This window comes from Aquila chrysaetos, chromosome 13 (assembly GCF_900496995.4).
Source record: "Aquila chrysaetos chrysaetos chromosome 13, bAquChr1.4, whole genome shotgun sequence".
In the NCBI taxonomy this organism is placed as follows: domain Eukaryota; kingdom Metazoa; phylum Chordata; class Aves; order Accipitriformes; family Accipitridae; genus Aquila; species Aquila chrysaetos.
In genome coordinates this window covers 31446214-31461403 of record NC_044016.1, presented here as the reverse complement: position 1 = coordinate 31461403, position 15190 = coordinate 31446214, and the positions used below count along the sequence as shown (strand labels likewise).

Genomic DNA, 15190 nt, shown 5'->3' with positions numbered 1-15190 from the left:
GTTAAAGTTATTATAAAAGGAACTGTAAAAAACAGATTACAGCCTTAAGCCATTGGTCACAGACCCCAAACACTGTAAAGTTCAAGTATGTCCACATACTACCATACAAACTGAACTCTGAGGGCCTTTTTCTTTTACCAGCTACATTAAGAAGGTGGCTTTGACATTCCACAACAGACATCCAGAAGTCTGGTTGCCCGGTTCAGCAAAGTGAAACCAGACATGAGGTTTTAGGATAGTAATGAATCTGGAATAAACACTTCATCCTATTAAAATCTGGTGGTGTGTCTAAAATCCTAACAGCTGTGTCCTCTTTCTTTCAAATGAAATAAGACCAAAGATAGAAGATCAACTTCTTAGGTGATGGTGTCTTTAAGTACTCCCTTAGAACACTACTCAGCATCAGTAGAAAACAGCTGAATTGCATCCATCAACATAAAATACATCTTCTCCCACATGAACAATAACAGGCAAAGTAGTATAGAAAATCAACAAAACTGTCTAAGGAACAAGCCTGCAGCATTTGTTTATAAAGCAGTTTATCAAAATGCTAGAAACCGAGATATTACAATGTACCCGTGGGCTTTCTGAAAGGGTCCTTCGTGCCACCATCAGTAGGAGCTGCTGCTGAAGCGCACTCGCTGCTTGATCCCCGGAAGAGGGTTCTTGGCTCTCTGAAGTGGTAGTACTAGAGGAGCTGAACTGTATTTCACTGTACACAGAGGGGAGAAAGGAAAGAGACTGTTTTAAGAAGCAGTAGTTTCCTAGTATTTCTGAAACATTACAGGAGGAAGCCTGTAATCACATTACTGGTTGGCTCTCAGGACATGGAACCTTGCACCTCCATACCTGAAATTTAGCCCAGGCCCACAAAGCAGTTAACACCCAAATTTAGATACACATGGTCTACTACATCCACCACAGAGAAACAGATGCTTTACTATCATAATTTTTCTCATCCCGAGATGAACACCTCCAATGACTCACATTTCAGAAGTGCCTTTTTCTGTCCACTGACAATAACTCAGGTCAAGAGCTGCATATCTACGGAGCCAAACTGCAGGGTAGCTACTGTAGAGGTCCTGGATTAGCTTTCAAACAAGCTCACTTAAGTACCATGCTACTCTGGCCTCATCTGCACCAAATTCGGTGAGTACTAATTTACCCTACTGAGAATTCAGGCTACAGGAACATCCTTCTGCCGTAGCAAGCTGACAACAACACATGAGCTAATTCACATACGGCTAGCTCAGATATCCCCCATACTGAGCGTAAACTCACCCTGGGAGGGCCCTGAGCAAGATGCTGGTTTTTTTTTTCCGCCACCGTGTTTACTGCTTTATGTTGGAGATACAGGACTCAAACAGTTTACTTGAGGAAATCTGCACTTACAGCAGCGATACCTGTTGGGTTGCAGAAATGGTGTGCTACCATGACATGACTGACTGGGTCTCAGCAAGAACTATACTGAAATGAAATAATTGTTACTTGGGGAAAAGAGGTATTTTGAATACTTCTTGCTTATTCTCTTCCAAATGGAGTTTATACATCAGGCACCCTGCTCTGAGCTCATTAACCCCCTGCCTCTGGATGCCTGCCTTGGGCTGTTATTACTTTCATATCTGCATGAGGTGAAAGCACCTCGGTGCTCATGCAAGGTAGTCAACACCTATTGTTCCTATTTTCCATAAAGAAAAGACAAGCAGGAAGAACTACAGCGATCTGCCTACAGTCAGCCAGGAAGCCTGTGGCAGGGCAAAGATTAAAACTGTCATCTTGCATACCCTATGCTTGCCCCCAAGCCACCTTATTAATTTTAGTTAACTCAACCTTCCTTGCCTTTGGGCACCAATTCCCAAAGCCTGTCACATAACTCTTGTTAAGCTCAACAAAAGGAACTTTAAAACTGTGGCTGTCCTGCACATAACTGGCTGTTAACTTAAGCTGCAGTGGCTAGCGCTGTGCTGGGATAAGGTTCAATGTCTGGATTACTTAGAAGCAGGGCTGAAGAGTCACACCAACAGCTTGAAACGTGCACGCTCTTTCCTTCTCCCCTCCAGGACTTGCTAGCTCTGCCTGGACCAACAGGAACACCAGCAGCCTCGGGATGTCACCAGAGGATCCATCCCGCCTCTGGTCTCTGAGCCAGGTAGTTTAGTTTTTTCAAAGCCTTGATTGCTATCAGGCTTGGATCCCAGACTTGATAGTCACCATCTGCCACTCCAGCAGAGCTATCGGCTGAGTAGAAACAAGAGCACCCCATGTTTCTGACCCTAATGGCCTCCCCCGCACTCCCCACTCCTCCCGCTACAGGCAGAAGCATGATCTGCTCCACAGAGTCAGGACAGCTGTCATGTTCTCTTTGGACAGTACTAGGAAATGAGGACTTGGTCCAACACAATCCACTTGATGTCCCAGCCACGAGGCGACCCTCCGTAAGAACGTATCTCCTTTGTGGGTCTTGTTTAGTACCTTGTCAGCAGTCAATAACAGAAGAGTACAGAAGGGATAGGAACAGATCCAAGATCCTGGATCTCAAGCAACAGATTTAGGCAGGCAGAAAGGGCAGGAAGGCTAGAGGCATGCCTCCCAGGAGGAAGATTCCCACAGATAAGGACTACAGAGGACAGCCATGCCTTTTGCATATTCTGACATGCCCTACTCAAGGGTGACCTTGTCCAGCTTGAAGGAAGGCAATGGATTTGTTTGTTTGTTTCCTCAGGATGAGCTGTCCTGTTTCTTGTCATTGTGGGTGTAACCCTGGGACTCCCTGCACAAGTGTAGCCCACGGTATGCAGGAACACTACCCTGGGAATTTCTGCCCAAAAAGCGACCCAACAAAACAGAAAGGGAATAGAACAGTGGCTGCACATGCCTTCCTAAATGAAGAGTTAATCTCCAATAACTTCCTGTTTCTTTAGCTGTCTTTCTACAAAAGACAAGTGGAGTCAAGAGTACTTCCTAGATTGGACCATGTCTTTTATCCCACATTTACCAAGAATGGAAATGGCAGAAGGACAGACAGATTGGCCAAGATATTCCCCTGGTACTCTGCTCTATCAGTTCTCAGAAATCAAAATTCTTTTACTCATAGGACTTCTTCCAAGAATAAACTTAAGAGATCAAATCATCTGCCACCAGACTTCAAGATAACTGAAGAGCCAAGAGAGCCCATATCTGGTTTCTGTTTACAGAAAAAATTCATAGCTCTACCTATCAGCAACCAGCAGAAGAGTCTGCAAGCAGCTGGGACACTGACTGTGAGAAAAAGTCGAAAACTTCATAGGCCTGAAAAGGCAATCAGGGCAGAGAAGTTGGGAAGGCAGAGCTAGCAAAGCAACAATTCCAAAATCAGAAGCCATCATCTGGCCTTCATCTGCCTCCTACGCCTTTTATTCATCAGCTTCATCTCTCTGTATTTTCTTACTCTTCCCTCATCTTCTGTTCCCCGCAGCTCCTGTTTGCACTTTTTTTCTTCCTTATCCCTATTTTCCAGACAACCTCCTTCTGACACTCACTTGCTACACCCCTGATGATGAATCGCTTGCACAGCTACTCAGAAGCTGTATGTTTCATCTGATGACATCGTTATCACACTGACAGCAAATACCAGTAAGAAATGCAATGGTGGTGTTTGTGTTTTTGTAAGCCCATAAACTAGATTCCATAAATTTATTACCATATATAAATAGAAGCAAACACTCTCTAATCATAAAATCATTATAACAGAGCTGATCACAGTATAACGTGGAATCTTGCTAAACAGAAAATCTGTTCATTTGCAGAATCAAATTAATGTTATCAAGATCTACCACAGTAAACTGCACCGCTAATGTAAGCAAAGGTATAATTGAACTAAATTTTGAATAATAAATTATTAACTAAAAATATCTTTGATAAACATACAACCTATGTAGATCAAATGCAAAAGATACATAGCACCCTCTACTGATAATTGGTTATAAAGTCCGGAATTTTTTTCTGGCTCATAATTCGGTTTTGTAAGAACACTGAGTAAACATAAGCTAGTTGAGCAATCATACAACACTGAGAATGTTTTAGCATAACCACACAGCACTAGAAAAGTCTTCCTTCTCCCTCTCTGATTAGTCTGTGACAGTTGCCTTACACCACTGACAATTAGGCCCAAGCCATTCAAATATAACGCAGCCTAAGTCATCCCCTTTGTTAAGGATTAGCTAGCCTTGAGTCTGAACACCTCTCAAGGTAAGCTCATTATACAGGCAAGCCAGAAAGAATCCCCCTTTGATAAAATTGTTTTTCAGGTGTTGGCTAAATTTCATTTTAACCTGCATATAGGAGAAAGGACAAGGAACATTGTAACCAACGTCACAACAGTCACTATAACAAAGCACCTTCCTCTTGGTCCTCACGCTTAAAACCAGAAAGATCCCACTAGACTGCTGTCTGGGTCACTACAAAGCTTAACAATGTGCAACAAATATCCACAGCGATAATAAATAATATAGCTGAAAGCTATTTGTAATACTCAATAAAACACCACTCTTAAGTCAAAGCAGCTATGGCTGTGACATTTGAAGAAGAGCCAGAGTGAAGCTCAGAGTTGGGAATCGCCCCTTCTGCACACCCAACAAGCAATCACTTCTCAAGTATCAGTCTGAGGTGCACTCAAAGTACTTGGTGAACTGAGACCGGAGCAATCTGGTTGTACTAGAGCCAGCTAGTGCTAATGACATAGCGGGAACTCCAAATGCCCTTACTTTTGTGTCCTTTTCAAAACGGTCACTTTGTGGTACAAACGTAGGTGTCCGAACTGACTTTGGAAGTATTGGATCAACAGCAGCCCACAGCTCGCCGATGGTGCCTCTGTTACTCAATGCCGTTGCTGATGTCTTCCTACCATCAACTCAGCAGCTTTGCTCCTTCTCACCTAAAATGGCCTCCCTGCCATTTCACGTCCCAATCACGTCCCAATCACTTTTACACCTCATCACACAGGCCTCTTGCTATGTCTCTACTCATTGCTCATCAGGTCTCCACTACAAAGCTGCCAGCATTAATCTGACCACGGTATTGCACAATTCAGGACCGAGATTAAATCCACTAGTTGCGGATATTGCCTTTTTAAGCAGCAGATGATTTACAGTTCCCAACTATACTACTAAATAACAAGACTTACAAAACTAAAAAGCAACTTAAAGTATATAAGAAAACTGAAACATGCAAAAGTGAGAGCAGCATTAAGATTGGATAATGATGTAACAAACCCAATCGTAGCAAACATGGAAAAAACATGAAGAGGAGGGAATTTTCACTTTTTTTGGTAAGAAATTAATATTTTCAAAAAGAATACAATTAATTCAGAATGCATACTTGAACTTTCCTTAGTGGTTACTGCTGAAGGGAGCTCAAGCTAATGATGAAATCTCTCCTAAATCTTGTTCACATTTTGCTATTCATACAACAGGATTTGGGGAAGATTTTTGGCATCTGTTTTAACTAGCAATAACAACACCCCTAACGATAACAAGATAGAATACCTGAGTTTACAGAATGGGAAAGCTGGATGTACAGATTTACTGACATAATAGAAAAGGATATAAGATCGCTGTTACAAGTTTTGCAATGGACTACAAAACGAGCAGTGGTACATACTACATTCATTAAGTCAGATACTACTGATGGACAGAAAACCCTTGCAGAGCATGTTACCAGTAGTGTTGCAGGTGGTATGAAGGCAAGAAGTTACGCATGCCTTCTTACTTAGGTGTTGTAAGAACGGGATCCACTCGGTACACCCTTACTTGTCTGTACTTGGATTATTTTTTTTTTAATAACAAGCATGTAAATTGTTAATTTGTAAGCCTATTACATCTCAAAGCAAAGATAAATGTACTAACAACTTCAAAACCAAACAGCATATACTAGCTAATAAACTAGAGGATGCGTTTTGAGAAGATGCAGCTTTACCGGAATTAATGCATTAACAGCACCCATGCTTCCATTATCTCCATAGTCTTTTAAAACATTCCTTTTAGCTCTCCTTATGAAAGGGTGGGGGGAGGGAAGAGAAGCCAGTCCCAAAAGCTAAAGGACTATCCAAACTCCTAGTCCTGAGTAGGATTTTGCTGCCATCATGTGGCACCTCATTCTGTTGAGAACACTCACTTCCCTGCTCTGCGTTCACGGAGTGAAAGAGGGGCTAAAAACCCCTACAAATACAGGAATGGATTTTAACTAGCCAAGCTAACACAAGTGTTTCCTCCTGGCCCTAGCAAGCCAGCAGGAAAATTCTACTGAGTTTTGTAAAGAGTACTTTTCAGAAAAATCAATGGCTTTATTATAATTCAAACATTACCATTTTCAGCACACACATGCACATATCACGCTCATTTATGTGTTCAAGCAGCACTACACTCAGGTGAACAGCTCATCTGAAATCGCTGAATCCCAAAAGGAACTATATAATGTTTGTTGCATCCATTTCAAAATGTGCTCAGCTGCAGAACTGCACAACCTGCCAAGCAGCTTTAAGCAAGAGTCAGCAGCCTATTACTAGAGCAGTGGGTGATCTTTGTTATTTGGGTCACCTTGCTGAGAAATATAAAGATGTTTTAGTCATTCTAAAAAGGCATTTTGAAACACTAAAAATAAATTAAAAAAACAAAATCTACTTATAAGTCTACTTTCTCCTGTGAGGAATAAACCTCAAAGGTTCAGGGAATTTTCCAGTGGTGAACATATTGAAGTATTAATGGATTTATACAGGAGACATACAGTACTGCTAAGGCATTCAGATAGATACTTTCATATAGTATAATGCACTCAAGCAGCTTATTCAGGGATGTGAATGTAAATCCACTAAGTTAGCTCATTGATTTGAAGTTCTCTCTTTTGCCCAGGGCCAGAAACACTAGCACTCTGCAGCTATACTAGCGGGTAACTTAAATTATTTTCTTAGTACTTGTTCGTCACTATTTTGCTGCAACTCCTTCTTTTTAACCTATTAGCCCTGCTGTTGCCCACCCCCCCAAAATACTCTCAAAACAAACAAAAAAATTTAAGCAGAATTTTTTTTTCTTAATAGAGTTCTCTATCTGTACTGTGAAGCATTTTAGACTCAAACTACAACATAGCTTCTTAGAAGCCTGGTTTTAGTGTCAGAGCCTCATCTAAAAAGTGAGGAGTTTAGAGGACCAATTGCTCACACAGAACATGCAAAGTGCAATATGAATGCATGAATAGTACTGGTATGGATGAACCACATATAATAATAAAACACATATAAATACAATTCTATAAATATATAAAATTATACTATTTTAATAATTATATACATAAATTTAAAAAGATACTTTACCAAGAAAGCAGGAGAAGGCTCAAACTAGAATAATTATTTTCTTTTTAAAGGTATACAGCAAGCTAGGTGTATATATATGTGCTGGTTTTGGCTGGGATAGAGTTAGTTTTCTTCATAGTAGCCAGTATGGGGCTATGTTTTGGATTTGTGCTGGGAACAGTGTTGATAACACAGGGATGTTTTCATTACTGCTGAGCAGTGCTTACACAGAGTCGAGGCCTTTGCTGCTTCTCACCCCACCCCACCAGCGAGTAGGCTGGGGGGGCACAAGAAGTTGGGAGGGGACACAGCCGGGACAGCTGACCCCAGCTGACCAAGGGATATTCCAGACCATATGACGTCATGCTCAGCATAGAAACTTGGGGGGAAGGAGGAGGAAGGGGAGGACCTTCGGAGTGATGGCGTTTGTCTTCCCAAATCACCGTTAGGCATGATGGAGCCCTGCTTTCCTGGAGATGGCTGAACACCTGCCTGCCCATGGGAAGTGGTGAACGAATTCCTTGGTTTGCTTTGCTTGCATGCACGGCTTTTGCTTTACCTATTAAACTGTCTTTATCTCAACCCACGAGTTTTCTCACTTTTACTCTTCTGATTCTCTCCCCCATCCCGGCGAAAGGGAGTAAGCGAGCAGCTGCGCGGGGCTTAGTTGCCGGCTGGGGTTAAACCATGACAATATACAATTGATTTCAAGTGAAAGCCCAAGTATAAGTGTCACTCTGGCAGGAAGAAGAATCTACAGCTAAGATAGAAAGACTTTTTTTTTTTCCTCAGGGCTGGGCAATCATTCTTTCTGCCCCCATTCTCAAATATTTCAGCTGCGTGCCATACATTCATTTCTGTGGCCTATCTTATGTATTTATTTTAAACTCATATATGCAGCACAGCAGCCTCTTGATGCAATTCATGGCTACTGCTGACTGTTGCCAGACACATGAAGTGATAAACTACAACAAGAGGTCCAGCACTTAAACCTATATATGCATTTGAATTAATCAAATGCTTTTGCGTTACAAAGTTGAATCACTGCCGGTAAAAACTTGGATTGTTCTGAACAGACACCAACTCTATCCCTTTAAAATCCACGCATGTGCATAATGATATCATCTTGCACAGAACTGGGAGTTTCGATATGGTTTCCTTCTCAGGAGTTTAACACAGGAGAGAAGGAAATGGGCTCAAGAATACAAGCAGCATTCTTAGAAATGGCATTCTCTAAACCCCAGAGAATTTCTTGAAAGGAATATAAAGCTTCCACAGCTTGTGTGGGCACAACTCCAATTGGCTTTAGAAGATCTAATACTTCATAGAAACTATCAAAATAGTAAAGTGTGTTATATTAGTGCCCTGAAGTTTATTGTAAGCTTACTTATTTCTATCTTTCGCAACATAAGTGAAAGAAGCAGATACGGAGAGAGTTCTGAGCTCCATCACTGAATTATGAAATGACCATCTCACTTATTCAGCATCAAAAAGAGTGATCAAATATTCAAATTTTGTAGTCTATACATTCAGGCAATATATTATTTTAGTACTTGATACTTGGGAAAAGAAACTACAACAGTTTACATTAGTTGAACAGAGTTTTTCATAGATGTGAAACCAGGAAGGATAACATGCCTATAGATCAACCTGTAATATTCAAGTCATTTAGAAAGACAGGGCAGTATTTCAAACACATGTTCATGAAAGCTACATTACTGACAGGTATCAAATACTGACACATTTTTATTCAATATGTATGTACACACACGCAGAGGTGGCTTGACCTTCTAAACAAGAACCCCAGTATGCAAAGAAAGCACATTTAGAAAAGTAGTTAAACATGTTTAAAAATATATTAGCCTGGTACAGCAAGTATGCATGGAATATATGATTGCTGTTAAATTTATAGATTGGCATTGATATATACCTTATGGCCCTATTAGCCTCTCTACTGAGGACAGATAACACAAATTATGCAAAAAACATTAATCCTTTTATTACAATTATTGTAATTTTAGGGGTTTACGCTTTCAGTGATATTTATGAGCCACTTCACATGTAATACCTAGATAACATGATAGCTCACATTTATCTTTTTGACTGCTTATCAAAACTGGCTCAGATATTTAATTACAAGAGACATTCAAAGGTAATTAAAGAAATTCCTAAGAAACATCTGCTTTCTGTCACAGTGGCAGACAGAAAAGGTGTGTCAGTGACACCTCCTTATTTGTAAGACATTAACTCCAACTTGTTTCACGTACCCCAGAAAACAGCTATATACCTCTAATGATGCTTTAAGTTGTACATTCTTTCACCTCATATTTTTAAGGATGTGTTATTGCTAATGATTGTGGGGTTTACTTTGTATCACCAATCTAATGGAAAGAATTTTAACTTGAAATTGCAACTGCTCTAAACAGGTAAAATGTTAAACATAGTGACTATTTGGTGAAAAGTCAAATTAACCATGCAAAAATGTAGTTCATGCTTATACTAGGCATCCATTTTACAAAAATGTGAACTTTCTCATCCTTCTCTGCCTTCTCAGAAGCCAATCACATACCCAAACCACACAACACAGAAACATTAAGGATTCATTGTAAGAGAGACAAAGGCTAGTAAAGAACTTAATGTAATGGGGCAGAAGAATGTTTTTCAGGATGAGAAAGCCATTTCCAATTTCTCACTCCAAAACAGATTCAAATGGTCTTTCTGTAACTAGTTTCTAATGTAATCCATGGGCTGAGAATACAGTTTACACTTTGTCTTGTCAAAGCCTGTCACAAAGCAATTTATGGCTAGAGGTGAAGTTGGCAAGGTAATGGGAGCATCAAATTTAGAGGCAATTAGCTCAGCAGGGAACCCATTCCACAGGGACTGCTGGCAAGAGGTGTTGCTGGAAAGATAACAGACAAAAATGGGGTCAGGGTAATTACATGGACAATAATTGGGGAATTGATTAGCTATCTGCCAACTCAGTAACAAGAATCACCTGCCAAAGTGAGGGTTAAGATGGAGAAGGAATTATCTTTTTTTGGTGATCATTACAACATAAGAACCTCCTTTAAATTTAACTTGGCTAACTTACGTTTTTAAATACTTCAGAAGCTGGACTGGTGTGAGACAAATATGGAGACAATTTGAAACAATTCTAATTCTCAGCAACCTTTGGTGTAATTTTAGAAATTATTATTAAGAGACTGTTTATGCTACATTGAATAAGCTCTGAAAATATCCAGGACAAGGACTGCAGGTACAGATAATATCTTTCATTAGGACAACTACTATAGTTGAAAATGCAAACAATAAAACAAAAACAAAACAAAAAAAAAATTAGAATCTGGTGGAATATATATTAACATTGATAAACCAGAGAATACTCCAAAGATCAGCTCATAACAGTGCAGAGCCAAAATGAGGTGACGGACCGCTGATATTTGACAAGACAAGTTGTAATTCCCTCAAACAGTATTGCTTCCCATGTCAAGGAGCCTCTGAAGGAATAAAGCACAGACTGCTTCAAACTTGGACATCTGCCTTCGCTTTGTACATTGTAATCCATTGTTGTCCACCTAGCCCTTCACAAGCAAAGGAAGAGCAGGAAGCATGTGAAAGCTAAGAACACACAAAAAAAACCCCACCAAAAAACCAAAAACCATAACACAGCATCACTTCTGTGACACAGCAGCATTGCTAAGATTCTGCATTATTTGTGAGAAATGGATTTCAGAATCCATGCCAAGAAGATAAGATAAAATGTTTACAGGCCATAGAAATACTACTTTAATTTCAGTTCCTAATAATTTGTTGTGAAATGCCAGACTGGTTAAGACTTTACTAATGGAGCAGACAATAGTAGGACTCAATAGACAGAGCATGTTATGATTTGAATTTAAGATCGTTAAACATTAGTTAGTCTGCCTCAAGGCTTTCTTTAATGGCTTCTTTTGAGTAATATTTAAATACCTTCTCCAGTTTTGCATAACTTAGTTAAAAGGTATTTACCTATGGCCAATTCATAAGGCAGTTACATTACTCTTGACAAACCAGCCAGAGTTCATATCCTCCCCAGCCAAAATTCCTCCCCACCCCACCAGCTGCAGTGTTACCCAGAAGTGCCACCGCTCTTAGCTTGCCAGCGCCTCTGACCTGCTGCTTCTCCCCACAACACCCCAAAAGCAAGAGGCCTCTTCCCACCACCTGGCCTGGGCCAATTCTCCTCCTTGTCAAGGAGTACATCAGGGCACAGTCCATGCACATCCACGTAGTTACTCCGCTGGCTCAACACAGTTTGACATTTTCCCTTTAGGAACAGCTTAATCTTAACACTATAAAGCAAGCACGATTGGTGAAAAGTGTTTTTAAGAGCTTATACGTATCTGCTGCAGACCTATCTATTGTTCTCCATAAGCTTATTCTAGATCCTGAAATCTAGGCTCCTGAGATTAAAACCCTATCCCTCCTACCCAAGGAGGATGCCACCTCTTTTGTCCAGGCATTAATACCCTCCTGCATCCTTTGACCTCACAAAATCTAATTTGGATGGCTCATTAACGGATTCAGACACCAAGCCTAAAGCTGTTGTTTCTGCACCATCTCCAGTACTCATGAAGAAGTACTGTCAGAGTCATTGTCTTCTCCTTAGTTAACTTTCTGATGGGCTGGGAGATAAGTCAAGGACATCTCAGAGGTGCTTTCCATGTCTCTTTTCTAATATCCTTTCATAACAGCAGCATCTCCTATTGGTACGGACTACTCGCACAATGAGCATCTCCAAGAGAGGAGGGCCCACCTTCAAGAGAATAATTTCTGTCAAGAGCTCTCCACAGACACTCAGAAGAGACTGTAACTCAAGCAATCATTGATTATGCCTTGTGCTTTATTTTATTCTATTTGCCTTTTTCTTTCAGTAATAAAAAGAACATTAGTTAATAACCGCGATTATTTGGCTTGTCTTTTAACAGTGGATAAGAAACTAACCTGACATAAGCGATGTGCAAGCCTGTAGGTGGGGATAGGGGAAAGGAAAGATGCCTCACTCCTGAACTGTCTTTAAGCAGATTTGCCCCTCTATTTTCTACATGCTGTAAGTCTTCCATATTGTCTAAATACAAAATTACTTGATGGTGAACACCTGAAGAAAAAAACAAAACCCCCTACCTTCCTGTGCTACGCACAGATGGTAGGAACTGCCCGTTGAACAAACAGCTCTCACTAATCTCTCTGGCCTAAACATATTACAAACTGCCCTAGCAAAAACCAACTTGAGCACGCTTCATGCTTCCTTGTCCTCTTTCCTTGTTTTTAATGTGAACTTCTGCTTTGTACTTTCCTTCACGCTGCTCTGTTCTTGGAAAAGCTCTTGTTTTCTGTCCTCCCATTGACTCCCACACAGAAACAGTCCTGGGAACCCACTCATCTTTGCTGATTTGTTCTGTTTCCCAGTCTGAATTGTCACTCTACTCTAGCATTTCCAGCAAAGGTGCTGATCTTTAGAAATTAAATGCATGTAAATGGCTGCAAAGAATATCTGAACTTGCTTTTGTTAATGTTTAGCAGACCCCTTAAAAATAATTCACATCCCTAGAGGTCTGCAAACCACAAACTAAAAAACATAGTACTGGAAGACAAAGATGTCACATACACATCTAGCAAAGACAGATTCAGAAGGACTTCTCATAGAAGGAGAAGGAAGATTGTTCTTTTGATAAAAAACAGATTAACTGATAAACGTCAGGGGACAGTAAACTATTTCCGAATTTAGGACAGATTCAAGTTCATTGTTACATGATGTGGGAGGAGGGGAGTATTCTGTGCAAGGTGAAACGAAGACAAGTTGCAAGAGTTAAATAGCCCCAAAGTAAAATGTTTGATTTTAGGTCAAAACTGAACTCTACCACTTTGGGTTTTTTTATTTTGCTAAAGACAGACAGAATATTTCTATTGTAGATGAACTCAAATTATTATTTTTTTTAAATCTTTGCCCACTGACTATTAAAAGCATTATTCTCATGTCTCTCGTAATAGCATTCTATCTAAAATGCTAACACTGTTCTTAACATGATCCCAAGCTTTTCAAAGCCTCCACTGAAAGCCAAACACTTGAAGAACAATATTTACTGTTAACAACAACCCTTCTCACCCCCTCACTCAACTTTTCCAAATGCTGTATAACAGTATAAAAACCATAAAATTATTTAATAAAAATACTTATGAACAGTTAAAATTCTTCTTACAGATATGCAAACAACAGATCACACAGGAAAGTGTGGAAACCACACTAAAGGATATGGGATTTATGTGGATCACTCCAAAAAGACCTTTGAAAAAAGGAAATCGTTCAGAAACTTTTTCAGAGTGGCAAACTATCATTAGAGATTTCATGGAAGGTGAAAGGCTCTGCTGCTAGAATCCACAGGAAGCAGTGTCACTGGCTGATACTGACACAGCACTAAAAATCTACAAAGGACCCAACAGGCATGGGAAGTGAGCAAGAAACAAGGTTGAGAGAACAGCTGGTAGCAGTCCCACTTACTTTGTTTTATTCACAATCTTATTTATAATCGCCACACTTGACTTTGGCTATTCCCAGAAAGTAATGAAAGCACACTGGATAGTTCTGGTTTTCACTTTTCCTTATCAATATTCTTACAAAGCAGTCACTGTTTTAGCACAAAACAAAAAATGCATGCTTTGACGTCTCTAGAAGAGGTTAGCACATTTATTCTCCAGTACTCCTCTTCACATGCATCTTTCACAGCTCCAATCAGTTTCATAGCTTCTAGCAATGAAAACTTTTAATATGTCTAAAAATAAGGGCTTACTTACTGAGCATTTGAAATACATTCACAATTTGATAGCTGATGTCGAAAATTTCCTTCCTTCTGAGAGCCAGCTTTTAAATAACAGGATCTAATTTCCCCTTTAGAAAGCACAGAAGAAAAAAAACAGTTCAGTGATATGATCTTTGTTTTACACACAAAGTTTATAAAAAGTACATTTTAGGTCAGGCACATTTATAAATATAGTTTTCAGTCTGTGCACTAGGCTTATTTTAGACTTCAGAAAGCAAATATTTGAACAACTGAAAGCCTGAGACAAATCAAAACACAGAAGTTACAGTGAAAATGTAAAAGGTATGTAAAGTAAATGCAAAGCCCATCTATCAATATAAGTTTACTGTAAAATGTGAAATCATCAGATTTTTTTCTTTCAGTTCACAAAGGTGAGGTCAGGAGATACAAAGCAGGGAAAAATGCTGCTAAAAGTATAGCCACTGCTACTCTCTCTTTGCATATGCATCAAGAAGTGAAGGGTCAGTGCTCACTGACCCAGAGGTCATGCCATCTGCCCGACTGGCAGCTGCTGCTCTTAGCCCCACAGCACGCCAGGAGGAATTGGCAGAAAACCAAATCATCACTGGGGTCACGAACCCAGCTACCATGAGCCCTCATTCCACACTGGTTTTGAAGGCAGCTTTAAGGGAAACACGACTTTTGAGACGGCTGCCTTTCAGAGGTATGGGCCAGTACCTCACAGGGCACTACGTGGAGTTCAAACAAACCACCACCAAGTATATGACAGCTTCAGCCCCCAGGAATAGCTGCAGAGCAGCAGCATACCAAGCACAGGCATGGGGCAAGACTAGGTCACTCATTAATTCTCTTGAAAGGGGTAGCAGACCACAACTCTGAACGAGAGCAACCACCATGTTATCAGAGAGAGTTCAGGCTGAACCAGCTGAAGAACAAAACAGTAAAAAGGAAGAACATTTTGCCCAGCCAGGCCAGTGCAAAACTCCTCACCAGGCAGAAAGCGCTCAGGGTTCTTCTGCAAAGACAGAAGTAGTCTTCTGGCCTAGCC

The 15190-nt window shown here is 40.3% G+C and overlaps 1 protein-coding gene across 2 annotated transcripts in view; it reads right to left on the bottom strand.

Annotated features, from left to right (window-relative positions):
• PCNX2 (pecanex 2) overlaps positions 1-15190 on the bottom strand; it is a 157968-nt gene that overhangs the window by 119886 nt on the left and 22892 nt on the right. For both annotated transcript variants that reach the window (XM_030036214.2, XM_030036215.2), the window contains 2 exons: positions 14156-14249; positions 577-712 (listed from right to left, as the gene is read on the bottom strand). In XM_030036214.2, coding sequence (XP_029892074.1) covers positions 577-712; positions 14156-14249 — 230 coding nt within the window. The remainder of the gene's footprint in view (positions 1-576; positions 713-14155; positions 14250-15190) is intronic.